The sequence below is a fragment of the Drosophila subobscura genome, chromosome O, assembly GCF_008121235.1.
Source record: "Drosophila subobscura isolate 14011-0131.10 chromosome O, UCBerk_Dsub_1.0, whole genome shotgun sequence".
Taxonomy (NCBI): Eukaryota; Metazoa; Arthropoda; class Insecta; order Diptera; family Drosophilidae; genus Drosophila; species Drosophila subobscura.
In genome coordinates, this window is record NC_048533.1 from 1,107,298 (window position 1) to 1,133,913 (window position 26,616).

Below are 26,616 nucleotides of genomic sequence, written 5' to 3' on the forward strand. Positions count from 1 at the left end.
TTCTGCTTCCGATCTCCGATCTCTCTCACCAATCGATCGTTTCGCTCATCGGCATCATTTATTTATCAGAAAATAGTGAAACATTATGTGGGGGTAGTCTTCGATTCTTTCTTTTACACTCGGTACGTACTTCGTACTCGATCTCTCGGTTTTACTTTGGCCCAATTAAATCCCTCAATACTCGGGTATGCTTTAGTGGGGCGTGGTTTCTGGTTCGGGTTTGGGTTCGGGTTTGGGTTTGGGTTTTGGTTCTGCTTGACTTAAATAGTGGTTGGCTATTTTGCTTGACTTTTATTTGTAACAATTATTGTGCCTAGAGTTAAATTACACTTGTTTTCTGATCTATACATTTACAAAACTCGTCGTTGACTGCGACACCAGCAAACACTCTCTTCTTCTCGTTTTTAGTTATTATTCTTTTTCTTTATAAGTGTGTATGTGTGTGTGTTTTTGTTTTGTTTTTCCTTGCGGATGCGTGTGTGTGTTTTGTGTTTGTGTGTGTGTATATATAATATAATTTAAATTCTAGCCTTAAATAGTTGAATTCCATGTTCCTCCACACACACAAATACAATTTATTAAACTTGAATGTTGCTTTTAGTTTATAAATTGTTTACGCGCAGGGCTTCCGTTTGGTTCCTTCCTTTTGTTGTTGATTCCTCCGAGTTTTATACAATTCTTCTCATGGGTCTTCTGTACTTCTAATATGTAGAAAGCTTTGTACAACTAAAGTATGTGTGTGTGTGTGTGTGTGTGTTTAAAAGAAAAGAAGCAACAAAATATTGTTTGTATGTATTGTACATACTCGCATGTATTGTATGTATGCATAAGTGCGGGATCTGTCTGATTTTTCCTATACATTTGATTATGGGATGCATAAATAGGTATGCCTGGCCGCATACTCTCAGCATGCCCGTGTGTCCGTGGGGTGGGTTGGGGTGAATGTTGAGTGTTGACTGGAGAATACCTGTCCGTATGCGTATACGTATACGTATAAGTCAAACATGTCCATAGGCAGACTTTTGGGAGTTTTTCCATTGCTCGAGACATTGCTCCAGAATGTGTCCAGGTGTGTGGGGTGGTTTTATTTGTATTTGTGTGTGGATGAGAATGGGAGAAAGTGACGTGACGCGACGTGTGACGTATGAAGTGGTAATGACTTGTGGAGCTCCCCCTCCCCCCTGCCCCGTTCCGAGGGTAGCTCCCAGCGCTGCTGCCAGGACTGTGCCCTGTCCTAGGCTCTGTGCTGGCGCCGCCCCGCTTTGCCCCGATATTATTTCTGCGTCTTCCGCTGCTTCAGGTCCTGGGAAGCGTCGTCCAGCAGCTTGGTGGCGTATCCGTTTGTCAGCAGGCCGTTGGGTCCTGCCCCTCCCTTGTGGCCACTGCCGTTCTGCGTCGTCGTCATCGCCGGCGCATTGCCGTTGGCCAGCTGCTTGCCGTAACCGTTGCTCAGCCCATTCGCATGGCCGTTGGTGAGGGGCGCCACGCTGCCGTTGGCCTTCGACACCGGTGTCACTGTCGCGGCCGTCGGCTGGGGCATGGCCAGGTCATCATGGGCATTGATACTCTTGCAGTAGCCGTTCGGCTTGGCGTGTCCGTTGGCCAGCAACGCATTCTTTTTCTGGAAGAAGCACACACAAAAACGAAAAGGTTTAACAAGAATCGTTGTGGGGGCACCCGATTTCACCGATTGCGACTACGACTACGCATGTCGTCCCCAGTCCCCAGTCCCCAGTCCTCCTCCCCTTGGCCCAGCGACGTGAACCACAGCATCACATCATCAAAGCACCACAGCCATCGTTATGCAACGCTGGTTCAAGTCCAAGTCTGATTCGAAGTCGTAGTCCGAGTCCGATTCCGATTCCAAGCCGAGTCCGAGTCTGTGTTTGTTTTCTTGTCTTTCCCGTTGCTGTGGTGGCTCCTCCGTTCAACTTTCACTTGTGCCACGCACAGTGGATGCTGCCGCGCTATAATCGATCGTTAAACGGCTTCGTTTCGGCGCTTTTGTACCATATTTTCGCTTTGTGCTCTGTGCTTTGTGCTTTGAACCCAACACAACACTGAGTCCCAAATGAGTCCCCGAGATACCCACTTGTCGAAATCTCGTTAATGAATTTGGACCACAGCATCTCTGGCGCATATGCAATAGGCGAACGACGGACAGCGGACAGCGGACAGCGGACAGAGAAGTCCGCAAGGTGCAGCGCTGGCGATGATATAAGCGGCAACGCTCTTGCCCCACTCTGCCTGCTTTTGGATGGTTTTTCGTATTCGTATTCGTTTTCGTTTTCATTTTCATTAACACAGACCGGAATCTGGAACGCTTTGTTTTTGGTCGCGTCACTGAGCCACAGAGAGCTCCAAGTCCCTTTGCGACACGCCGCCTTAATTGCGGTCTTGAAATACTCGTACGCTTCGGGGCAACGTGGGAAGTGCGAGCCCACAAGATAATAATGTCCAATAGATAATAATGGGGCCTGGTCTTTCTTTGTGGTTTTCAGCTGATCTTGGTCAGCGATAAACGGTGGCCCGTTAGGACCATTAACGTGAGAAAGTGTTGGAAAGTGCTTCGTCGGGGCAGTGGGTGGGGAACATTCAGTTCCGGATATACTTATTCGGACTCACCATTAGGCGGTTCCTGTAGGCTGCCTTGTAGAACTCGTTGAAGAGGAAGAAGAACATGACAGCGTGCATGCCGATCCACCAGACGAACGCCTTCGGGTAGTTGCAGTCAATGAAGAGGAGCTGGAAGGCGTGCACCATGATCAGAATGAACTGGACCTGCAGGGAGAAAGCGGAAGAGAGAGTTATACATGTATAGATATCCACCTCTGTACATATGTCCATGATGAAGAACGTACCATCTGCAAGGTGGTCAGATACTTCTTCCACCAGAGGTACTTCTGGTACTGGGGACCCATGGCCGAGAACATGTAGTAGGTGTACATCACGATGTGCACGAATGTGTTGAGCAGTCCGAAGAAGGTGCTGTGGCCGCCTGGGGGATGGCAATTGGATGGGGATTGGGTGGGGATTGGGTGGGGATTGGGTCAGCCGGAGCAGTCGATGGATTCATATTTGCGCGTACACTCACCTGGAGTGAATTTCACGCCGAACCAGACCGACATGGGCATGCAGCCGTGATGGATCACGTGCAGTGTCGTCACCTGGCTGGTCTTCTTGCGCAGCACGAAGAAAATCTGTGGCGACACAAAAAAAACAGCCAGAGCGCGTTGATTCGTGAGAGTCGGTCGAGCTTTAATCTGTCACTCACCGTATCCATGAACTCTGTGAACTTTGAGAAGTAGTACCACCAGCAGGCATGGACCATCTGATTCCACCAAACGAAACGAAACGACACGAAACGAAACGAAACAGACGCAGGAAGCGAGGGAAGAAAGTTATGTACGGATTAGCATTGTTTTCTTTCCCCAGTTGGTGCTTGTATTTGTCTCTCAGTGGTTTTTGGCATTCATGTATCTAATTTTGAGTATGCCCCTAACCATACTCCTATCCCTATGCATTGTAGAGAACTCCTCAAGGGTAGTCAAGTCTCTATAGAAACGGATGGTCTCGACGGAAGGGAATTCAACTCTCTTCCAAGGATAGGGATAGCGATTGTGTTTGGCATGGGGTATACACACGTGTCGATCCAACCGACAACAGGTCTACACGCAGCACATTCGCAGCTCATTTCATTAATGATTACTTCTTCGATACTGTTACTCGTAAAGCTTATTCAACTCAAATCAAATCAAGATCAAACATTCATGCAGACTCTTCAGGGCAGAGAGAGGAGAGAGAGAAAGAGAAAGAGAGAGAGGGAGATAGAGATAGAGTGAGAGTGAGAGATTCCATAAGATTGAAGGTATACATAAATAGAAATTGTGTAGACACCTCTGCTCGAAAATATCAAACGAAACAGGTGGGTATTCAATTAATTAATCCTTTCGTTTGATTCCCTTGATTTATTTTAGTTGACTAGAAGTGTGGAGAATAGTGTGGCTGTTCAGATCAGCCTAGATCGGATAGGTTAGAGTTACATATATCCATGTCTGGAGGGGGCGGGGCCTTGAATCTTTGGGTTTAGTGACAGTGGGGAAACACGAGGACAGTTATCAGTTATGTACGGCATACACATGCTACAATCTGTGGACGTTGGCGGGGTTAGGATCTCAGTGTAGTCGCTGTTAGAATTAGTTTTACTTAGATTATTATGTATGTATGTATGTATGTATCTAGAATGTAGTCCGTTAACCCAACCATTCCATAAATGATGTGCACATTATCATTGTGTGCCATAGCAGCCAGACTCCAAGAGGGTTTGTGTATACATATGTACATATGTACGTACGAGTGTTTATGTATGTATGTATGTACATATGTCTATTTATGTATGATGTAATGCCCATTTTCACGCACACAAACCAAGGCGAATTAAATAATTAGAATGCTTATCGCTACGGGTGCATGGGCAATCGCTACAGCTATCGCTATCGCTATCGCTATTGTTATCGTTATCATTATCGTTATCTTACGGCTCGTGGTGAGGTTAACACATACCCTTAACGTTCTAGGATTATTACTATAGTCGACTGGCTGACATCGGAAGCTATAATGTCCAGTTAGCCAACCGGAAATGCCTATCTGCAAATGTAGAGCACAAAATTTCACGTTTATATCGTACGATCTGCGACCGGATGAGCCCCTCATGAGCTCATTCTTGAAGTCATTGGTGGATGGTGGATGGTGGATGCAATCGCAGTCGCAGTCGCAATCGCAGTCGCTGTTCTGGTCGTGTCGCTGTCCTCCAGGGAGGGCTCCCTGCTTGTGGTTTGTTGGATTACTCACTCTGGGTATTTACACATGTGCATTGTATATCGGAGGCGGGTGCGTGGGTTAGTATGAGTAAGAAATTACTTAGATCATAATATAACTTAAATAAAAAGCGCAACTACATATGATTAATCGAAGCGAAGTTATTCACCATCTATTTGAGTTTTTCGGTGTGTTCTACCATTTATGTACATATGTGCCAAACAATTCATTTCATTTCATTCTGTTGCTGGCACACAGACTGGCAACTGGTAACTGGCAACTGGCAACTGGCAACTGGTAGTGGCACCGACAGTACGACATTAGAACGAACGAACACTCGCCTGGGGATTAGTCAAAGCCAGCGGCACAGCACAGCTGCGAGAGAGTTAAATGTGCCTTGGATGGTAATATTGTAATATTGTACACTTAGTAGCAATGAAAAATAATAATAATAATAATAATAATAATAATAATGGAGGGTAGGAACAACGAGGCGAAGCATTGCTGGGGGTTATTGATAGATACTCCAAGAAGCGTTGGCTTTTAGTCGCTGCCTCGTAAAATGCGGTTTAATCAAAGCAATGTACTGTGCTGGAATGCCGTGGATTGTCATGTATGCAGATCTAAACGTAGAACGGTATGCGTGAACAACTGAGCGAATCGTGGGGTGGTGGGCCTACAGATTGTTCTGAACGGGTGGGCCAGGGCTAAGCCTAAGCCCAGTATCTGGGATACTGGGAATTGTGGGAGACTGAGACTGAGCCTGCACACATTTATACGCAAGAGGGGATTGGCTTTCGGGACACTTACTCTCCGGGATGTGGCACTATCTGTGTAGTCCACCGGCTGGCAGCGGAAGCTGTACGCGCCCCACCAGCCGCCCATTAAGCACTGGAACAAAGAAATCAATTGCAAAAAGGAAAGGAAAGGAAAGAGAAAACAGAAAATGTCATAAAGTAAGGCAAAATATGAACAAATTATAGCAAGCGCCAAGCATTTTCTCCATTTTCCGCTCCGTAGATGCTCCTCCGGTTCGGTTCCAGCCAACAACGACGACGACGACGACGACGACGACGACGACGACGACGACGACGACGACGCAAGGCGATGTGGAGGATGTGGCTGTTGGGATTGTTATGGTGGGGGATGGATGGTGGTTGGGGGCGAGTACCTACCTCGTAGAATAGCCACGCGCTGAACACAACCTGTATGGCATTGTAGAGGACTAGTGTGTTCTGGAGATGCAGGGGCTTTCGATTCTCCATTAACCGCGGTCCCAGCACCTGCGAACGAGAGTTTCACATCATCGATTTACATACGAAATTGCGTATATGCCGCGTATTGGCGTATTGGCCAGCCCACTTGCTCGCTTATCGTTCAGCCGCAACCACGCGACCACGCGACCACGCGACCAGGTGGAACTGGCACTCCAGATTACTGCGGCCGATTAGCTGACCCAAATCCGCAGACTCAAGTGGACTCAAGTGGCCTCAAGTGGACACCTGTTGAGTCGGCAGACTGCACTCAGAATGGAGAGGGAACTCCCAGGTACCTACCTTGACCAGGTAGACGTATGTGAGGCACACAGCCAGTGTGGGAAACGGGGATGACATCATGGGCCAGTCCTTTGTCCTTGAGTCTACGAAAGGGAATAAAATGGACTTAGTAGTCAGTTCCCTGGCAATGTGCAAATTGGCTCTCGGATGCTGTCTCTTGCACAACACCACAACACCACAACAGCAAAGCAGCAACGCAGCAACGCATCAAAGCTGCAAAACAACAGTTACAGGCGTCTGTTAGATAAGCGCTCGCCGTGCTCTTATCATTCCCACATCCCATTAGCATTGGCCGCTGGACGGGCACACGTGCACTCTCTTAACACTCTTAATTGCGGCCGCAATTCCAATTCCATCGCAATCAGTGCCTGCATCTGTCTCTGTATCTGTGTCTGCAGGGTCTATGCCCGAATTTCACATTCGAAGCACCGCTAAATGCCATAATTTTCAATTTACTTCGAAGGCAATTAGTTGGGCAATTTGTTTATGCAAAGATGGCCAAGACGGAGGGAATTATCATCAATTAATAACAATTGTAAACAACTATTGAGATACTGAAACTTCTGTGATTTCATTTGACTTGTGCGGGAAATTCAACACCCCCAAAAAATGCAACTTTATAATCAAAATGGGGGGAGAGTCGTGCAAAGAAATGCCATGGAAAGTCTCTGTGAAATTTCGTGGCCCATAAATCGATTTCGCCTTGGCATAACAGCGACCATTTAATGGCCTCTCTTCTAATTCGAAATGAGAAATCGAATATCGCGATAAGAACTGCAGGGACACGGACTCACCTCGCCCAAAACTAGTTCTTGGTATCATACCATATATGTACATACATATGCACACGGTATCACTCCTGTTATCGTGTTGAATCAACATATACTCATATTTGCACACAATATATGTATTTCTCCATGCGGCCCTCAATGGTCCAAATGTGAATGAAATATGTGAACTTTGTGGGGAGCGAGTGCCACATCAATGTGGGACCACATCCATATGTATTTACGAGTATCTGCCTCCATCCAAACACATAGATTGATATGTAGGCAGTCCATTTGTACTGGGGCCCCAGTCTCTTCTCTGGCCAATTAGAGAGCGGGTGTCAAAAATGATTTAATCGTTTGCCAAACCTTTTGCAGGCTTTGCAGAGAACTGTGAGAGCTGCCATGGAGAGTCTCTGTTGCTGTTGCTGCTGTTGGTTGTTGGTTCTTGGTCAAAGCTCCCCCCAAAATCAAGGTTAGACAAATTAGCAAAGAGCCCCGCACTTACCACCATGTGAGTCCAGGTACCTGGTTACGGTGTCGATGTATTTCATAATTAAGGCCATTGTGTTACTGTGTAGTGGTGGCTGCCTGCGCTAGTGCAATCCTTGTGGGTTGTGGGGGCTGTGGCTGAGTGTATCCTGCGTCTGTCTTGTTCTGCGAGTTGGTCTGGTCAGAGCATTCGGTGCGGAGCGGATGCGGTGCAGGTTGCTCGAGCTGCAAGAGAGACAAAACATTCATCATTTGTTCTAAATAAAAATCTGCGTTGACCTAGCCATTGCCAGCACGTGATGTGGCATTGCTCTCGGACCGTCCGTCCGACTGTTTATTTTTAATTTCATTAACACACGTTTACATATACATATATGTATATGTACGTACTTATGTATAAGCTAGCCCATATTTATGTAAAATAACCCATAGACGAGAGACAGCTTTACCGAAACTGATACCCATACAGGTAGCTGGCCAATTTGTACTCCTTATCAGCCCACTTTCAACAGGCACAGATACTGGCACAAATACTCGTATCTGTAGGTTCTTTAATATATATTCATATTCATATTCATATATAGAATATGCCGCACAGCAGTAGAGCTTGGCTCAGAGACAGCGGAATGGAAATGGGAACGGGAATGGGAACGGGAATGGGAATCAGAATCGGAATCAGAATGAGGTTAATAAACCAACAGCCAACAAAAGCTGCTCGGTCATCATTTGATCGGCACATTTACATCTTGTTTGCAGTCGGTCGATCGTTCTCGTTCTCGTTCTCGATTCGGTTTGTCTTTTGTTTTGGCACTTTATTTGCGACACCGCCGTAGACTTTGGCCCCGCCCCCCCTTATCTCCGATGGCCGGTATCGGAGCCGAATAGGGAGGTGGCGCGAGTCAGCCAGTCAGAATGAAAGTTCAAGGACAGCTCAGCGTGCACTTGGCAGTCCCGTCCCAGTCTCGTCACAGACCCTCTCGTGTTAGCCAGAAGAGGTAAAGCTCCTTATCGAGACCCCTGAATAGCAGGGCTTATTTGGCTGCAATCTATTGTGTTCAGACCTGCCATTCTCTCCCACTCTCTCTGCCCATCTCCCATTCGTCCCACGCCTCATTACTCATACGCCTCGTAGTACGTCAGAAAAGTGTATCGTAAATGTTTAATAATAGAGCTCGTTGGCGTCTTTGAACTGATGGTGGGGCGGGGAGGGGGCTGGCGATGATTGTGTGTGTCCGTGTGGAGAGCGGGGAGCACTGTGAAAGGGCATCGGCTAATGGCACTGCAACGGTCCTTCTCGGTGCCTCTGACTGCTGCCGGATAGGACGCATAAGAGTATTTATAATTAATGAAAGCGACAGGCCACAGGGCACAGGGCACAGGGCACAGGGCACAGCATACTGGGCCAATACAATGCCTCATTCTCGGTGGCAGCAAATGAGTGTTCAATAGTGTCACTGCTGCTTGTGTGTGTTCTTTGTTCTGTGGGGAGAATGGTTTCTAATGCTGATCATCCTGCCATATCCACTCGGTCTGAAACTACTCGACAGCCAGAGGGCAAACAGAAACTACAAATGTTTGCCCATTTGATGGGCTTGGCGGCTGGCGGCCCAAGTCAGCAAGTAAGCAAATCAAATACAAGTACAAACACCTTTGGCAAACAACAACACGACAACGACGACAACCACAAGAAAGCAAATTAAGCCACTGCCACCGAAAAGCCAAATTTAAACTAACCCAAAGTCAAAGCAACGAAACAAAAAGAAGACATCCAAACAGACAACAGCCAACAGCCAACAGGCAACAGCCAACAGCCAAAGGAAAACGCTGTCAACAGAGAGACAACACAAAATACAATACATGGAAGACGACGGGGCAGAAAAATGGCACGAACCGAGTGAGTGGGCGGCAGAGGCGGAGGAGGAGGTCTGGCAATGGCTTTGTTTCGCCTTCGCCTGATTTGAGAGCGTAGCGTCGAGGGGTACGGGTATGGGTATGGGTATGGGCCCAACTCTTGGTAATCGTGTGCTCACCTTCATTTAGAAGAGGGCTCGGAAAGCGATGCCAGCCAGCGACTTTAAGCCGTGCCAAATATTGCTATTTCATTGACCTGATTTCGTTGTTGCTGCCGCTGCTGCTGCCGTTGGTAGTGCCCATGTAAGCCCACACAAAAGCCAAGCCCATGAAGCAACAATGCACACATGAGCATGTAAGGCGACACCCCAAAACGACACCAGCCCCAGTTCCAGTCCCAGCCCCCAAACCTAGCCCACACCAATGCCCATGCCCATTCGTGGAGCAGACAGCAACACGCCGTTTAGCCGGCGCCACGTTGTCACACTCAAACCCGTTTACACCCCATGCACGCCCCTTACACCCTTTCACCCTTACACCCTTACACCCCTAGGCCCGTACACCGTCACGTGATGACGACTCTTTGGGACCCTCGATTCGATTCCATTCCGAGCCATTGCTACGGTTTCTCTTCAGCGTCCCCAGTGCTTCCCTCTGCTCTTGCGCAGAGACTAGAGGCGGATTCTTGAATGAAAAACGCGACCGTGAGAGCAGTCCCTCCGTGCCACGAGCCACGAGCGACGAGCTCCGTCGGACTCGCGTGACTCACTCGACGCACCCCCCAAAGGCTCGCCCTGGCACCAGCCCAAAAACTGAAGCACAAAATACTAAAAAAGCAAGGGAAACCCAGTCGGGGGGGAAAACGCGTTTCATCCTCGCCCACCACGCCATGAATGACGCCGAAAAGGCGCTTGGCTTCTCCCTGTAGTTGTAGTTGTACATATGTACATACATTTGTACATACATTTGTACATACATATGTACATACATTTGTACATACATATGTACATACATATGTACATACATATGTACATACATTTGTACATACATTTGTACATACATATGTACATACATTTGTACATGGTTGCCATTCTAGTTTGTGGGTTTGATGTCTTTGTGGCAGCTATTATGTCAGTCACTGCTGGCTGGTTGGGTAATGGCGAGGGTGTACCCCAGGTGGGGATCATCATCCACCTCATCAATTCGTGCCAGGAAGAAGGTGTGACGCGCGTGAAGGAGTTTGGGGCTGACCCTTTCCATTTCTATTTGCTATTGATTTTTACTATCCGTGAATTGTGGCGTCTTCAATTTGGTGGTGTCCACAAAAGTAGGTGGGATTTGAGATGAGGCAACGGCAAGGCAACCCTTTGCTTGGGCAACAATGATTGGAGGCAGGAGTGGCGTTGGCACGCATAAAGAAATCGGTTGTGGATGCCGCTGATCAAGAGAGCTCTTGGACGGCAGCCGCTTACGCCAATAAAAACAAACTTTGACATTTTGTCCAGCAGCTGTGGCATGGACATGCACCGTGCAACGACGGGTCGTCGCAAATGCCACATGAAATTATAGAGTTATTTGGCTCTTGTCCCAGCCACAGCCACAGCCACAGCCACATACTAATTCGTATTCCGCTTCCCCGCCTGCGCGCTTCCCCGCTCCCCCAGCAACATAAATTAGCATTCCAGTAAAAGGTTCAATCACTTCCACGGAGAGAAACCCAAATGCGATAATTAATTCATAATTAATTCGATGTAAATTGCGAAAGTTGGGTCAAATTTTGTGCATACGATTATGGAGTGGATGGAATATACCGAAAAGTTGCTACCAACATTAAGGAAAACTGTGTCAGACGAGGGGAGAAGGATGCGGAAAATGGAACAACACGAGGTCTGAGGAGCTGCGACGCGGAGCAGCACGTCCCGAGCAACACAGAACCAACAAATTGCAATTTGCAGAGCACATCCTCCAGCTTGCGATCCTTTCACATGGCCTGTCTGTGCTTTTCTGATGCGCAATGTGACGGGAATTTACCTTGATTCGAAGTGGCTGCACTTTGATGGGGATCAGGACTGCGGTCGGCGGTCGGCGGACGGCGGACAGCGGATAGCGGATGGCCGAAATTGGCCGAATATTGGCTTGTGGCGCTCCTCTGGGGCCCGTGGGTGCACTAAGGAACGGCGCGTCGGGAATGTTGTAAAATTTAGTGGGGCGATTGTTGTGGGGAACGTCGGCACACACTCCACTCATGGGCTCTGGTTCTTATCACTTTGTTGCAGGCTGCATCCGAGTCCTGTTAAACACTGCCCGATTCGGGCGGAACGGAGGGACGTGGGCCTGTTTCGGCCGCGCGCTAAAGCGGAGGCGGGACAGCAGCGGATCCGGTACCGGGAGACACAGAGAGAGAGACACAAAACCGTCAACAACGACTAGCGGAGCACGACTAACTTGTCCGGGATGTCGGAGATATATTGATATATCGCCAGAGCAACCGACTTGAAACAAGACACAATTTCTGTTGTTTCGCTGTCCGCGGCCGAGAAAGTATTGAAATATTAAAGCCACATGCCCAGTGCCCATACCCCAGTAGCGTGCTGTCGCCGCTGGCGTCGCTGTCTTCGCTGGCGTCGCTGGCGTCGCTGCCAGTTGCGCGAAATCGAGCAGCGTGCTCTCTTCTGCTCTCGCTTGACAATAAGAGTTGAGATTTAATTGTTTAGATGCATTGCAATGGTGCGAAATAAGAATAAGTCTTACGTTTTAGTTGCGGGCTTTCACTGGGTTCAGAGTGTAACTGCGATTTCCCTTTACATATATCCGAAATAATAAGAATCCCGAAGCTCACTCAATGCGAGTGATATGCGTGAAGCTAGCCCCAGAGAGCCAAGAGAGAGAGAGAGAGAGAGCAAAATGCGAAGTCGCAGACAAAGTCGCAGCTGGCAGAGTCGGGCTTTCGACGCTGGCATTGGCGTTGGCTTTGGCGGTGACTTGAAATTCAGCTTCAGCCCTAGCGGCGCTGGCGTTGGCGCTGGCGTCGCCCGGTTACGAATTAATAATATAAATTTCTTTGCATACATTTATATTGTGATTGGTGGTCGAAAGGGGTCTTTGACGGTGTGGATGCCCGATTTGGGTATTTCGTGGGTCTTGATTTGGCCTATTCACCGCTCAAGATGGACCGTTCCCCGCCCACCAGCTCGGCACCACTCCCTTGCTTTGCGTTGCGTTGCGCTGCGTTGGGAAATCTGCCTCGGACCGGACCAGTCCAGCCGAAAACAAGAAAGAAAGGCCGTGCTAGTTTTACATTCGAGTATGATGCTGCAAATGCGCTGTTGATTGGTCGATGTATGGAGGAACAGGGTAGAAGATTCTCTCTTCTCTGTGTCGCAAAACTTCTGCCTAAAGTCAGCATACTCTCGCTTTCTCTCTCTCTCGCGGGAAGGGCATAACAACAACAACAACAGGTGAATATGCTTTCGGCGCTGCTGTAACTGCGCTGCCTCTGACTTTGAGTGCTGTAAGGGCCCGGGCCCGGGCCCAGCGTCATGATCATGATCGATTTCGGAGGCAGGTGATGCCCCGCATACCAAATCGAGTCCCCGCACTTGTCGATCAATTAATTATTACGGCATTTCACACACAAACACACAGGAACACAACACTGACACACACACACACACTTATATGTGCATATGTACAGGCATACACGCACGCACAGCTCTTGGGTTTTTTTCACGTCCATCAGGTTTTCTTTCCACGTTTCTCTTCGAGCGTCGATGGTTTTGGTTTTGGTTTTGGGACTTTTGCATTCAATATCGAATTCATGGTCAAGCCGTTTCCGAATGTGTGTCGCCAAAAGGAAGCCCTCCCCCCACCACTCCCTATGGCCCACCAACAGCCAAACAAGCCAACAGGTTGACCTGACGAAATGGAGCTGGAAACGCGTTTGGACGCGTCTTGACGCAACCATCTAATGCGGCTTTTGTTGTTTGTTGATGGTTGAATTGGTGTTTAGTTATTGGGTCGTCCACCCCCTACCCCTACCCTCCCCACCTTCCGCGTCGCAGAATGCCATTTCTGAACTCATGGCAGCAGCAGCATAATGCTGCAGCTGCAGCCCGTTTCTCTGGGCCCGCCAAACAAATTGAATCCAGGCTGAGGGCCAAGCGATTACTTGTTGAGGGGTCACGTCGGGCGCCAGCACCTGATGTCGGAGGCACTCTCTCTGGCGCTCGCTCTTTGCCAGCCAACAAAGAGAGCATCTCTGCATCTGTGATGGTGGAAGAGGCAGAAGCACAAGCAGAGCAAAGGGCATGCAAAGATAAAAGAGAGAGAGAGAGAGTTCTTTCTTTCGTTTTGGGTGATGCGAGTGGAATATCTTGAAATTATGTCATACATGTCATTACACACACAAGCGTTACAGCCACAGCTAGAGCTAGAGCTACGTGAGGCACCGTATGTGAGTCCGCGTCCCCTTCTAATCAGTTCATATCACTCCTGATTTATCGGCTGACCCCATGCGTCGGTGGGGGAAGGGAAAAGGCACTGAAACTGATAATTGCAGGGACCAGAACCTAGTGCCCAGAGCACAGAGCACCGGACTGAGACCCAGCACCCAGGGAGGCAGAGAGAAAGAAATTCAAAGAGGCAGAGAGAAAGAAATTCAAAGAGAGAGAGAGAGAGAGAGAGAGAGAGAGTTTACCGTGTAGTTTTTAATGCACTTGTGTCAATTAATGTTGAAAAGCTGTGAAAGGGCAGGGGCACCGGGCACCGACCGGGCTAATTGAACCAGCCGGACCCGCTGCCCGATTGGGAGGGAGGCGGAAGGAGGACAGCATTAACTGATTCCGCTTGACATTGCTTGATTTATCGAGTGGAATAGATAGATACAATAAACAACGTTTAGCATTCGTTAATGTCTTTTGTGGTGGCGCGGGGAGCACTTTCCGAAAGGCGGAAACCGACACTTGAACTGCCGCCTGTTACGTGGGTATCCGTCAGATTCAGATACGTAGCTACGTATGTACCTACATACATATGTACATATATGTAAGTACTACGCGTATCTAACTAACCCACTAATCGTACCGTGCTAACGTGCGACCGACGCGACACTCTCGAGCTATTCTGTTCAAGCCACTTGAAAGTTGAAATCAAAAATGAAAAAATTAAAAATCCAAGAAACTGCAACTGGAATTGGAATTGGAGCTGAAATAAAAACACTTTACTTTGGATTCGTGGATCTGTATGTGGCTGAATCTCGGGGCAGCGGCCTAGGAATTTTTGTGTGTGGAAATCGCTCTGGCCTGACCCAAAAAGCGAACCGGACGAGACACAACTCAAAGCGAAAAGCGAAATTCAAACTGCGGCCGGAGAATCGGGCGAAGAGCGACCGAACCCCCAAAGGCCGTCCACATGCCGCTGCAAGAGAGCTGAGAGCGCATAGCGTGGGGTGGAGAGAGGAGTCGCAGCTGTGGAAGAGCGCGAGACTCGCGGCTGTGTATCTGTATCTGGTGGATGGCTGGCGGATGGCAAGAAGCAGACACTGCCACCGCATGGCAAATGGCAAGAGGTGCAAGAAGAAGCACCGCACGCTGGGGGCAGTATGCTATACGTTGAACGTTGCGTCACGCGCACACCAAATAGCCCACCAGCCCCAGCAGCAGCAGCAGCAGCAGCACCAACACCAGCAAGAATGCCAGCGCACACAAGAGTCACAGAGATACAATCAGAAGGCGGCGCGGCGCGCTCTCTGTATCTGCCAGATACATTCGCCGTGCCGCTGCCTTGTAGCGCCAAAAGGCCGGCTGCTCTTCAATGCTGCTGCTGCTGCTGCTGATAACGCCTGCTCGCTCTCTGTGTGTCTCTCTGTCTCTTTGTCTCGCTCCCCGCGTTCTCTTTGGCCGAGGCAGGCAGGCTGCTTATATCCGTTAAATACGATACGAGGGTTGTCACCGCTTCGTTTCGGGCCAACAGCCAACAGCCGACCGAATCGCACATGCCGCCAAATAAGTGACAGACACTCGAGTGTGAGTGGAGCCCGAAAAGAACATGCTCGTAGTTACATATGTATGTACATATGTATGTACCGTACTCCTAGATACTCGCGTATGTGCAAACATACGGCAAGCACAACCGACGGGCATTATGTCATCGAGGGAGTCGCGCCAGTCGCCAGCAGAAGAGAAGCCATTCGTGACTCTCTCTTTCTCCCTCTCTTTCCGTTTCTCTTTCGAGTCGATTGTTGTTCGTCTTGCATTTCATTGTTGTTCTCCACACCATTCGTGTTCTTATGCTCCCAATTTGTCCCAAAGACACCCCTTGGTGACCACACACACACACACACACACAAGGCTGTACAAGCATGTGTACATGGACAGGACACGGGTCAGTAGTCGCTTTGGTTAGTCCTCCTGAGTGCGTTTGTTTGAACTCTGTACGCTCAGGATATGCTGTTTACTGTGTCCGTCACTCATGTAAGGAATGGGACAGATCATTCGTACATTCGTGAACATACGTACAAACATACTTCCGAGGTATCTTACAGTCGTGATATTAACATTGAAGCTCTTTCTTTTTTGTGTGTGTTTCTGTTCGGTTGGTTTCGCTGCTCCTCTTGTTGCTGCTCTTTTCTGCGGAAATGAACCGGAAATGACGTTACCCCAACAGAGATACCTCGCGTTACGTCTCTCAACCCGCCCACCTCGTTGACAAAAAAGGGCAGCTCGAAATGGCTAAGCTACGTATTGCAAAAGTGTTGTGTTTGGGTTTTTCGGGGGATTGCAGATAAGGAAATTGTTATAAAATGTGGTACTGATAGCATTGTATTTGGATGTAGGTTGATTTCGGTATTAGATATTTGATTAAAATTAGCAATAAAACAATAATTATTATTAATAATGGCTTTGGTGCTACAATTTAAGATACAATTACTTTGAGTTTCTTTGATAAATTGCATAAAAACGATTATAAAAGATGAGACTATCCAAAATCGATCCTTTTGAATTTCCAAATCAGTAATTTGCACCGGTTTCACTTTGTGAATGAAGTTTCCCCATGCCATATTCCATCGCAAGATACTCAATTTACAAATCACCCATCCAATCCAGTTGATTGCGCACTAAACTTGTCAGCTCAAAGGGCCCCCACACAGAAAGACATAATTTGTGGAGATGCTTTCATCTCTTCGCCCCGTCTCGCATCACTTTTGATCGGATGGGCTGGCATCCGATGGCATATCGGCATGGCATTGCATCGCCAAAGGCAAAACATATCGACACATCAATGGAGAGAGAGAGAGACAAAGAGAGAGAGAGGAAGAGACCTGTCCCAACAAAACATAACAAAACCATTTCAAATAACCAATTAATATTGCATTATTGCGCAACAGAAGTGAGCAATAAATAAATAAAAATAAAAGTCGACGCCAGCGACCGACCATAACGCACTTTTGAAGGCAAACAAAATGGAGCCAGCAGCAGCAGCAGCAGCAGCAGCAGCAGCAGCAGAAGAAGAGGCGCCGCAGCGCCACAAGAAGACGACAACGAATCGAATAGATTCCAATCGATACGATACGATACGATACGATACGCATGCGCAAAAGCTTTGACGGCGACAGCCACGACAACGACAATGCGACGATTTCGTAAGTCGAACAAAATGCGTAGTGGTGGGTGGGCGTGGCACGGCCCAGTGGGCACCGACTGCGACTTTGGCCCGTTGCCAAAATTCTTTGGGGCTTTGGCATGGCAATGTCAAAATGGTACGTGTCAGGCTTCACGACATGCTACGACGCTCCCAGCTATTAGCTCCCAGCTATTAGCTCGCAGCTCGCAGCTCCCAGCTAAGAGTACCAAGCTCCAAGGCCCGCTTCGGGAGCCCTTGTGTCATCGCGAAACGCTAACGGTTTATCAACCACAAAGAAAGACACCAATTTACATCTCACCTTGGGGCCGCCTGCATCGCCGGATCCCCCAGCAGAGCTCTCCGCAGCTCTGGGCTCTGGGGCTCTGGGGCTCTGGGGCTATAACGCTCAGACAGTGTCTGAGTGTGTGAGCTTGTGTGGCAGTGTGCCGGCGCATATAAATCGATTAATAAGTTTCGTAAATGAAATGCCATTATCAACGGCAACAACAGCAGCAGAAGCAGCAGCACTGCGTTGCCACAGTCAAGCAACAGTACAAGTAACGGCGACAGCAACGACGACAGCAGCAATCAATACCGGAGATTGCATTGCCGCCTGCTCCGACTCCGTCTCCGACTCCTACTCCGACTCCATCAGTAGATTCAGCTGTTGCCCCAGCATCATCATCCGCAGCGGCGGCAATTAAAATAAGCTTATACGAGCTGCTGGCAGAGCTGCTGCTGAATTGAATTAACGAATGAGAGCCACAATGATCGCCTTGCACAATGGTGGGCGGCTGCGCAATTAACTAATCAGCCTCATAATCATAGTCCTAATGAGACACATACCGGACAGCGTCGCGTACTCTGCGCACTGCGCATTCCTTCCTCACATGGACTCGACCTGGGCCTGCCCAAAGCCTGCCCAAAGATCATCTACATTCTGCGCATGCTCCACGGCCACCTCGTCCCCACCACGAAGCGAAGCACGGACCAGGTCAGGCCCAAGTAATTGAGTCAAGGGCGCGGGCGCTGTTGACAGTCAAACGTTTTAGACAACCCAGACACGTAGGGAATTCGAATTTGGTAAAGCCAACCCGTCCACCGACCATCGACCACTTACCGCCCCAGATCTAGACAAGCAGCATGGAGGCTCTGTTAGAACTTTTGATTCAAACGAATTCCCATGTCAAGTAGTTTCCGTGGTTGAAGCACTTCCTGACCCTAAATCACACACTAACTTTCACTCTCGCCAACAGGTTGAAACTGAATCCGGTGCACTATTCTCACATGTGGACATGCCACAGCCAGAGCAGAGTGGAGGCCGTGTGGTTCTCTACGCCTATTACCGCTCTGGCCGATCGTACTGGCACTCTACTGACTATAAAAATAATTAAATATGCCGCGAAGAGACTGAAAACCAAAAGCCAAAAGCCAAAAGCCAAAACCAAACAGCCAACGCCAAAGACACTGGCAGCGACAAAAAGAAATCTATTTAAATTGGACTCGGGCTGGGCTGACGCTGCCTCTTGCGGTTGGTGGAGGGGAGGGCACTGGCACTTGAGCCATTGCACAATGGACACCTCATCGCAATAGACAATGCCCAGAGCCACCTTTCAAATTGAAGGCTTAGTTAGCTAATGTGTGGTAATGATAATGATTAAGCTTGGCAAATACCCCAAATGCCAAATATCCGTCGTCTTGGTCTGGGACTACGACTGCTACCTGGGAATGGGACTCCGCTTGGGCCAACTCAACCGAAAGTGACAGCCCACCGATGGATGGCCCAATTGCCCAGTGGAGTCTCGATTGCGGCCCTGACTATGACTTTCTCGGGGCCCTTTTGCCGCCGGTCACACACTTGACAAGTCTACGGGCCATAAAGCTGGCGGGCCGCGACGGGACGGGACGGGACGGCACGGCCCTCGCAATTGGCCGCAATAAAAATGTTGAACCATCAAATATGATTCGGAACGGGTTCTAGACCCTGAGAAACGCGTGAAATTTGGCTAAAAAGTACTCTCAACGGTAATGAGAAGATCATATGGCATTATACCCCCAGATCAGTGTCCACGTCCGCGGCCACGCCCACTCAAATGGGATGGCGACGCGGATGTAGATGGTAATGGTAAGGGTAATGGTAATGGTAATGGTGCGACGACAGCCACAGCCAACACCTGGAGGCGGGAAATAAAGTTAAGTCAAGCGCTACAATTCCGCAATTGCCAGGCAAACACAAAAGGTTTACGGAAAATAATCAAAAAAATACCCGAACCCCCGTAGTACCCCCCGTTCGGTAGTATCGCGTTAACGGGTTAGGTTGGGCCACTTAACCTTTCACAGACCCGTTGCAGCGGTGCACGTGCAACGCCCACCAAGTGAAGTACCTTGCCATTGAGGAGGAAATTTGCATAAGAATTGTGCGACGCAACGTCGATGGGATTGGGAATGGGAATGGGAATCTTCCGATTCACGTCAGAGCCGCGATCTTCGGCTAGAACGGGGGGTATGGGACTCCCCTTCCTAACCACTTTATTTGCTCCACACAATCGAGCCCACAATCAGCTATTTCGAGAGTGCTACGGAGGGCCCGGCCCGTGGCCAGACGGAGATCTGTGCTTGGCCCTCTCTAATGGATGAGTGTGAGAATGTGATCGAAAGTTGATTTCGCCGTGGGCCACACATGGCGCAATTTGTAGCTTATTTACCTCAAACAACAGACAATGGATAAACAAAGTTCATCTTTGGGGTCCGTTGAGCCGAAGCACTCGAGTTTTTCCAAGGCAAATATTTGGCCAGCGAACAGCCGAACATTCGAACATTCGAACATTCGAACTGAACGGATGAACGGATGAACATTTGATCATTTGAACATTCGAACATCCGACTTCGACACCGATCCAAACTAACAGAAAGTTAAATATTGGAAAGCTTGTCTAATGCGAGGGAAAGGAAAGGGTTTTGCTTGCGATGCACTTTGGCATCGAGGCGATTACGGAAGGGAAATCATTGGACGTGTTAATTAAGATAGAAGCAGCAATTAAAAAACAACAGGCGGGTTGTTAATCAACAGCCATGTACATAGCTGGGCGGGTATTCCAGTAATCGCAGCTTTCCACAGAACGAACCATCGATGCATCAATTAGTTGCTGTAAAAGTGCCTTTTCATGATGGAATTCCTTGGGTAATTGCACAACTGCGAGGCGTCTAAGGTGCTTAGACAAATGCCAGATGCAAGTATTAAGCATCGATTACGCGGAATGTCAGGGTGGAATTAACTCCATTATTATCTCCTCCTGGAAGCTACTAAGCTACTGTCTAATCTCTTGCAACTTTGGCAGAAGGGAACGTGCCTCAGCTATGATGTTGCTGCTGCTGCTGCTGCGACAAGTGTTTCATGCCAATTAAAATTGTTAAACAGTGGCGAACCGAGGCCGGCTCTTGGGCACATTTCTCACCTCATCCGTCCCAAGGCTGCCCCGCTAATAGCCACTAATCTCTGTGCAAACCCCCAAACCCCACCACCATCGCCGACGACCTATATAGCCACATGTGCGTGTGCTCCTCTCGCGGCCCATAGACCTCAAATGAGCATTCGAGACAGTCGGCCTGACTGGGCAGGCCCTGGCTGTGGCCAAGACAATGTCTAGTGGGGAAGAGAGTTGAAGAGTGGCGATGGCAGGCGGGGAATGGGGCGAATGTATATTTTTGGGGCTGTTTCTTTGTGCTGCTGCTGCTGCTGGCATTGTTGCTGCCTTTTGACAACTCAATCAACGTCGCAAGGCGGTTCAGAGCCATCTCCAGCCATCTACAGCACCACCTCCACTTCCACTTCCATTTCCATTTCCATCTTCTGCCGCATTTCAATGTCAAAATCCTCAGGTGAGAAGTCTTTTTTGCTTTTTTTGACAGCTTTATAGCGACAGTAAAGCGTAAAGAGTCGGCGCAAACGACCAAAAAATACTCATTAAAAAGAAGCAACTCAAAGTGCGCTGTACAATTGCATAAGTACAATACAGACAGATTCAATTGTCTTTTGTTTTGGCCACATTAGTCACTAATTTGAGGCAGATCTGATCGGTTTTATGACGAGCGCTCGCAGCCTTCGGGGTTACTTTCAGCTCGGGCTGGGCTTGTGTCCTCCTTCCTCCCTCTCTTCTGGTTGCTTCCGGAGTAGCAGCAAACAGAATCCGTTTCGGGCTTTGACTCTGCTCGGTCCAGAGGGAATTCGCAAATTGCAAAATCGCTTTAATGCCGCGTGAAGGCAGTTCCAAGCGGAAATAATCGGGGCGTGAAGAAAAGCCACCCATTCTGGGCTTAGTTCTGGTATCACGTGTATGTATATCGTAATCGCTGATTACCGCAACACATTTTCAGGTTACGATGCAGATGGGAAATTTGTTCGTTATCGCATGGGCCCTGAGTTTCCGGCGGTGCCCTTACCTCTTAATGGCAGACACATATTGAGAGTGAAGAGTCGCCACAGCAAGGGCGAACCTGAACCCAAACTCGAATCGTTTATGGAAGATTTTGTAATGATCAATTTTGTTGCATTTCCCGCTATTCTCTTTGGTTGTTGTTGTTGTTGTGGTTGATCGTCGCACTAATTACGGCAATTAACAGACAAGATCTGTAGTCAGCTTACACACACCGACACACTGATGTGATTTGCTTTTGTTCGAGTATATCTATGCATTTATCTCCCCATTGATTGTCTTTCGGGCAGCTTACGGCGGTTTGTTGTGATTTGTGAAACACTCTGCAGGTCAGTACGAATAAGTGGGGCATATTAAGAAGAAAATGAAGTTCGGAGAGAGGAGTGCTAGCAGCTGATCCGGAGTCGGAGTCGGAGTCGGACTTTGGACGGGAATTTCATCAAATTTCGTAGTCAGAGTCACAATTTCCTCCTCACATGCAACTTCTGAGCCAGCCCCTGTCAATATCTGTCTAGATCGGTGAGATCTCGCTTCTGTTTTCTGTATCTGGCTCTGTCTCCGTCTCTGTCTCTGTTTCTGTTTCTGGTTGCTTGGACATGCCCCACACGTAGCAGACAGCGGCAGTCGATACTCTGTTAATTGTTTTTATTAGTCACCCACGCAAAATCCCATGAACCTACTGAAACGATTGTACTTATACAGGTATACCGATGTATATTCGAGTATATCGCATCTGTATTTGCATATATACTTTATTTATACTCTTAAGTACTCATATATGTACATATGTATGTATGTGCACACCTGTAGAAATTCCGGCTCTCAGCGTAGTGTAATTCACCGAATCATGCGGCATGGTTGGGGGCCGATCGACCGAGAGGCTTCTCCACAGTCCCAACAATTTCGCAAGAGTCTCCGATCAAAGTTCAATCGCAAGACGATGACGTTCACAAATGGAAGGCAATACAAGTGCAGACAGACGACTATTATCTGATTCTATAATGAATGATTGTTCAGTTTTGGTCGGTTGCACAGGTTGAACCCAAGTGAATGGCCACATTGAATGTAATTATTAGACAACAGAACCGAAGCCAAACAATTAATGAGCTTTACTCCTTCGTTATTTTGGCCTATTCTGACAGTCTTAAGAACCAATTGGAATCTTGATACCTTTTACCGATCCTTTTGTTCGTTTAGGCTTGTTTTCCTCTCCCTGGCGCTTTATTCTTTCTATTCTGTCTTCTCTTCTCTGTCTTCTTCTCCGTGCTGTCTGCCCAAAAGCACAGTTGGATATGGATGGGATGGGCGTGAGCGTGTGCGAGTGCGCTGCTTGTTTGTCAATTAGCAGGTCGGTCCCATCATCGCGGGGCTGGGCTGCCGCCAAGCGCGGAGGAAGCAGAAAACAGATCCTGTTCTAGACAGAACCCATGTTTGAATTATTTATAGAGAGTGAGCATAGTGCGGAGTCCGTGCTCAACGCTTTTGTCGTAACGATTCTGACAACATCTCAGAAACTTTGCTGTCTGGATGAGTCGCTCTAAGCCGATCTGGGAGCTGTGATTGGAGAACGTAGACTGCAGGTTACTTTAGAGGCTTCTCTTCTGCGGGTTTGTCGGTCTTGGCCTTAGATCTGGGAGTGCGATCTCCAGTTCAGTCTCCACTGTGGCTGGCTGAGAGTACAGGTAGAGGTAGTGGGAGAGGGAGGGGCAGTGGGAGTGAAGGTGAGGTCTGTAAATTCGCATGAAATGAGTCTACGTGCGTGGCATTCGAAGAAGAGCGAAGGAACGCGAATCGTTTGCATATGTAAATGCCAAAAACGAAGACTCGGCTTACACTTTGAAATGATTTGCTGATTCTTGGCCGTGAGCAGTGGCAATTATATGGAATCTGGAATCTGGAATCCGGAGAGAAGTGCTGGAAAATCCCGGGCGTTTACATCCATTAACCTGTTCAATTAATTGGCAACACGGAAGCGAGCATCGGGAACTAGTGGGTCCATCAGCATTATCGCCACGAGGAAGCCATTAAATATGCGCCGCTTCCATCATAATTCTTCGAAAGTTGTTCCTCGAAGTCGTTTACAACTTGATTCTGATTCTGATACGACTGATTGGCAGGGGAAACCCAAGGAAACTGTTGTATAAGGTCCAGGATTCACAGCACAACAGGCTCTTCTGTCTGTCACGTCAAGTGGAGAGACGGGCACGGCATCGATGCGATCCAGCCGAGAGTCAAGTCCAAGGCCATGCCCGAGACACACAGGTTTAATGGGGAAGTTTTTGCGCTGTTCAGCTTTTCAGCTTTTTACCTCACATCGCATCGCATTAATATTTATATTAAGATACTCCCTCCATCCAGCAAGAGCAGACCTGGAGACCTGCCTGGCAATTATTTTCTCCAAGGGCGTGCTAATTGTGGAGAGGAGAGAAAAGCAAAGCAGAGCATGGAATAACATGATGTTGGGAGCTTTGTAGCGGGTGTGAGGAAAGCTCTGTGCTCAAAGCTCTGCACTACAAACAACAGCCAAATAAAAGTGTAATATTGATATTATCGTTTCTGATGGCTGATGGATTGGAAGGTAATAAAAACAACGAGGAGGAACGTTTAAAATATACTTGTAACAGTTTGATATTGCAGAAATCTGTATGCAAAACTGGGTTGCCCCATCTCTTATGATCTCTAAATACTAGGCACTCATCAGGACGGATAGACGGACGAACAGACGGACGGACAGAGAGACATATGTAGCTATATCGGATCGGCTATTTATACTGATGAAAAATAAATGTATTTATGTATATGCTTGATAGGGTCGGTAAGGTTTCCTTCTGCCTGTTACATTTTTCGCCCACAAATAAACCCTATTTACTCTTCGAGTACCAGGTATAAAAATAAGCTGTATGCACATATGTACATATGTATGTATGTATGTTTGTTTGTACATATGTATATGTATGGAGACTACGAAAGATCTCTTCTATGATCTCTTTACTATGCCAATTCGCCTTTCGGTGTGGGGTGCAAGTGTCAAAGCATCAGGGTTGCCTCACAGCTCGGGTAATGATAGTCGATTGGCCAGTTTAATCGATTAGCCAGATGGAGTGGTATGACGGGGAGTGACGAGACGTGGAGAGGTGGTTGTTTTTGGTGTCCAAAATGGTTATTGTGAACGGACCCACGAACAGTTGCAAAAGAGCAGGCAAAACACATGTGGAGGCAGGCCAGGCCAGGCTTAACTTACCAACTTACCAACAACAACTATGTACAGCGGCAACAGCAAAGCTGGGCAACCACAACGGGGAGCGGGAACGAGCGACGAACGGCTCTTGGTAAATCGCTGGAAACCGAAAACCGAAAACCAAAAACTGAAAACTGCTAAAACCACAACACAAAAATTGCACGCGGCCCGAACTATTTCCCAAATTGTTGCCAAAGAACTTTGTAAAACTGATTTTTTCGCAACTGAACTGCTTGCAGTGGCCCACACGATCGAGACGGGGAGCCGACGACGATTAGCGCGCTTGACTTCTGAATGAAAACTGAGTTTCGCTCGGGATGTGGGGCTGATTAAACGCGAAAACTGGGGACGCGGCTGCCTGCCAGCCATCGGCCTCTCCGTCGTTGTCGTCGTTGTCCGCGTTCGCGTCCGCGTCGTCGTCGGCGTTGGCGCCAACGCCGCCGTCAGCAGAGCGCAGGCGCAGAACTTGCAAAGCTTCTGGCTATGGAAACTTTACGGTCAGTATAGGTCGGTGACAAATGCAGCGAGAAAACTTTCCGCATCTCTTTACTGCGTCGAGTGCATGGAGCAGTGCAAACAATCTAATTGCCCTGGCCCCAAGCCCGGCCTGGACCCGACTCGAACTCCGACTCGAACCCGAACCTGAACCCGAACCTGAACCCCTGCCCGACGAGCTCCTGTTGTTGATGTCAGCGGCGGATCCAAGGTTCAAGGGGATACACATACATATACATATGTACTCATATACTCATGTATGTTCATCATTGTTGTCCATTTACAGGTTTCGCCCACTGTGGAATGCTTTGGAATGCTCCGATCAGATCTTTATACATGTGCAATGTCCAAGGGTTTCGGAATTCGTGTCAGTCATCGCGAAGAAACAGCGCAGCCAGGGGGTTGGCCGACTGTTGCCACTGTAGGAACCATCAATTATTGAAGTTAACAGACTAATTCGACAAATCGATCAAATATTATGACACGTTCATTCTGTAATTACCAGTACCCATTGCGTAGGTTACAAGGGTGACCGAGTATTAAACCAAAATCAATCCTTACCGACCGCTCAAGTTTTCCTATAGCAGGTACATTGATAGCCGAAAAGATTCAATTCAACACAATATACTCGAACAATGATCCTCTACAGACACCTGAAGTGTACACACATATGGGGGCTTTTCTCTGAAGTCGAATGGGACAGTCTTACAAATGTACATACATACATATGTATGTACGTAAGAAAAATTTGTTAATTGTTAAAACGTTGTTCTTATGATAACGTATCTCTTGAGTAGGCCTATAAGTTACAGGGCAAAGTTCGATTTTGAGATTTTTCGAGCGGACAAATTTTGTAGCGGGTTTCGTGGCCATCAATTCCAACTCTGCCAAAGTTTATCCAATAAATGTATTTTGATATAAAATGGCTATAATTTTACACAAATTGGATTCCTATGTTTTTATACCCGGTACTCGAAGAGTAAATAGGACAGACGGACAGACAGACATGGCTCAATCGACTCCCCTATTGATGCTGATCAAGAATATATGTATATACCTTATGGGGTCGGAAACGTTTCCTTCTGTGCGTTACATACAACCGTTATCCGCACAAATACAATTTGACAAATAACCGCTAAGTTGCAGATGTAGTACTGAGTGCCGGGTATAAAAGTTGTGACGCGTAAGAAGCGTCTCACACGTCCCTTCTCGTTTTAAATTAAATTCTCGCACGGGAAAATAGTTTTAATGCTTTAGATAGATTAATATGTTAAAGAGAGTTTGTGGAAAAATGGGCATACTTGTATGTATTATTGTTAGCCAAAAATGCTTATAAATATCTAGGC

At 47.9% G+C, this 26,616-nt stretch overlaps 2 protein-coding genes across 8 annotated transcripts; one reads left to right on the top strand and one right to left on the bottom strand.

The window, feature by feature from the left end:
- Positions 1–150: 150 nt before the first annotated feature.
- On the bottom strand, positions 151–25,064 carry LOC117899605 (elongation of very long chain fatty acids protein AAEL008004). 6 transcript variants are annotated; one of them, XM_034809734.1, is made up of 11 exons: positions 24,787–25,064; positions 7,650–7,858; positions 6,375–6,457; positions 5,994–6,101; positions 5,629–5,709; positions 4,564–4,647; positions 3,275–3,331; positions 3,095–3,200; positions 2,862–2,998; positions 2,626–2,781; positions 151–1,621 (listed from the first exon to the last, which is right to left on the bottom strand). In XM_034809734.1, exons 2-11 carry the CDS (start codon positions 7,705–7,707, stop codon positions 1,274–1,276), a joined length of 1,218 nt encoding a protein of 405 aa, XP_034665625.1. In that variant the 5' UTR covers positions 7,708–7,858; positions 24,787–25,064; the 3' UTR covers positions 151–1,273. The 6 variants fall into 6 exon arrangements, with proteins under 6 accessions (XP_034665625.1, XP_034665620.1, XP_034665624.1 ...); XM_034809729.1 differs by lacking the exon at positions 5,629–5,709 and having other exon boundaries at positions 24,787–25,063; XM_034809733.1 differs by lacking the exon at positions 4,564–4,647 and having other exon boundaries at positions 24,787–25,062.
- Positions 25,065–25,137: 73 nt separating this feature from the next.
- LOC117899606 lies at positions 25,138–26,195 on the top strand. Of its 2 annotated transcripts, none has more exons than XR_004649192.1 (2): positions 25,138–25,272; positions 25,557–26,195. XR_004649192.1 is itself a non-coding variant. In XM_034809735.1 (2 exons), exons 1-2 carry the CDS (start codon positions 25,294–25,296, stop codon positions 25,693–25,695), a joined length of 327 nt encoding a protein of 108 aa, XP_034665626.1. In that variant the 5' UTR covers positions 25,187–25,293; the 3' UTR covers positions 25,696–26,188. The 2 variants fall into 2 exon arrangements, 1 of the variants encoding a protein (XP_034665626.1); XM_034809735.1 differs by having other exon boundaries at positions 25,187–25,481; positions 25,557–26,188.
- The last annotated feature ends 421 nt before the right edge of the window (positions 26,196–26,616 follow it).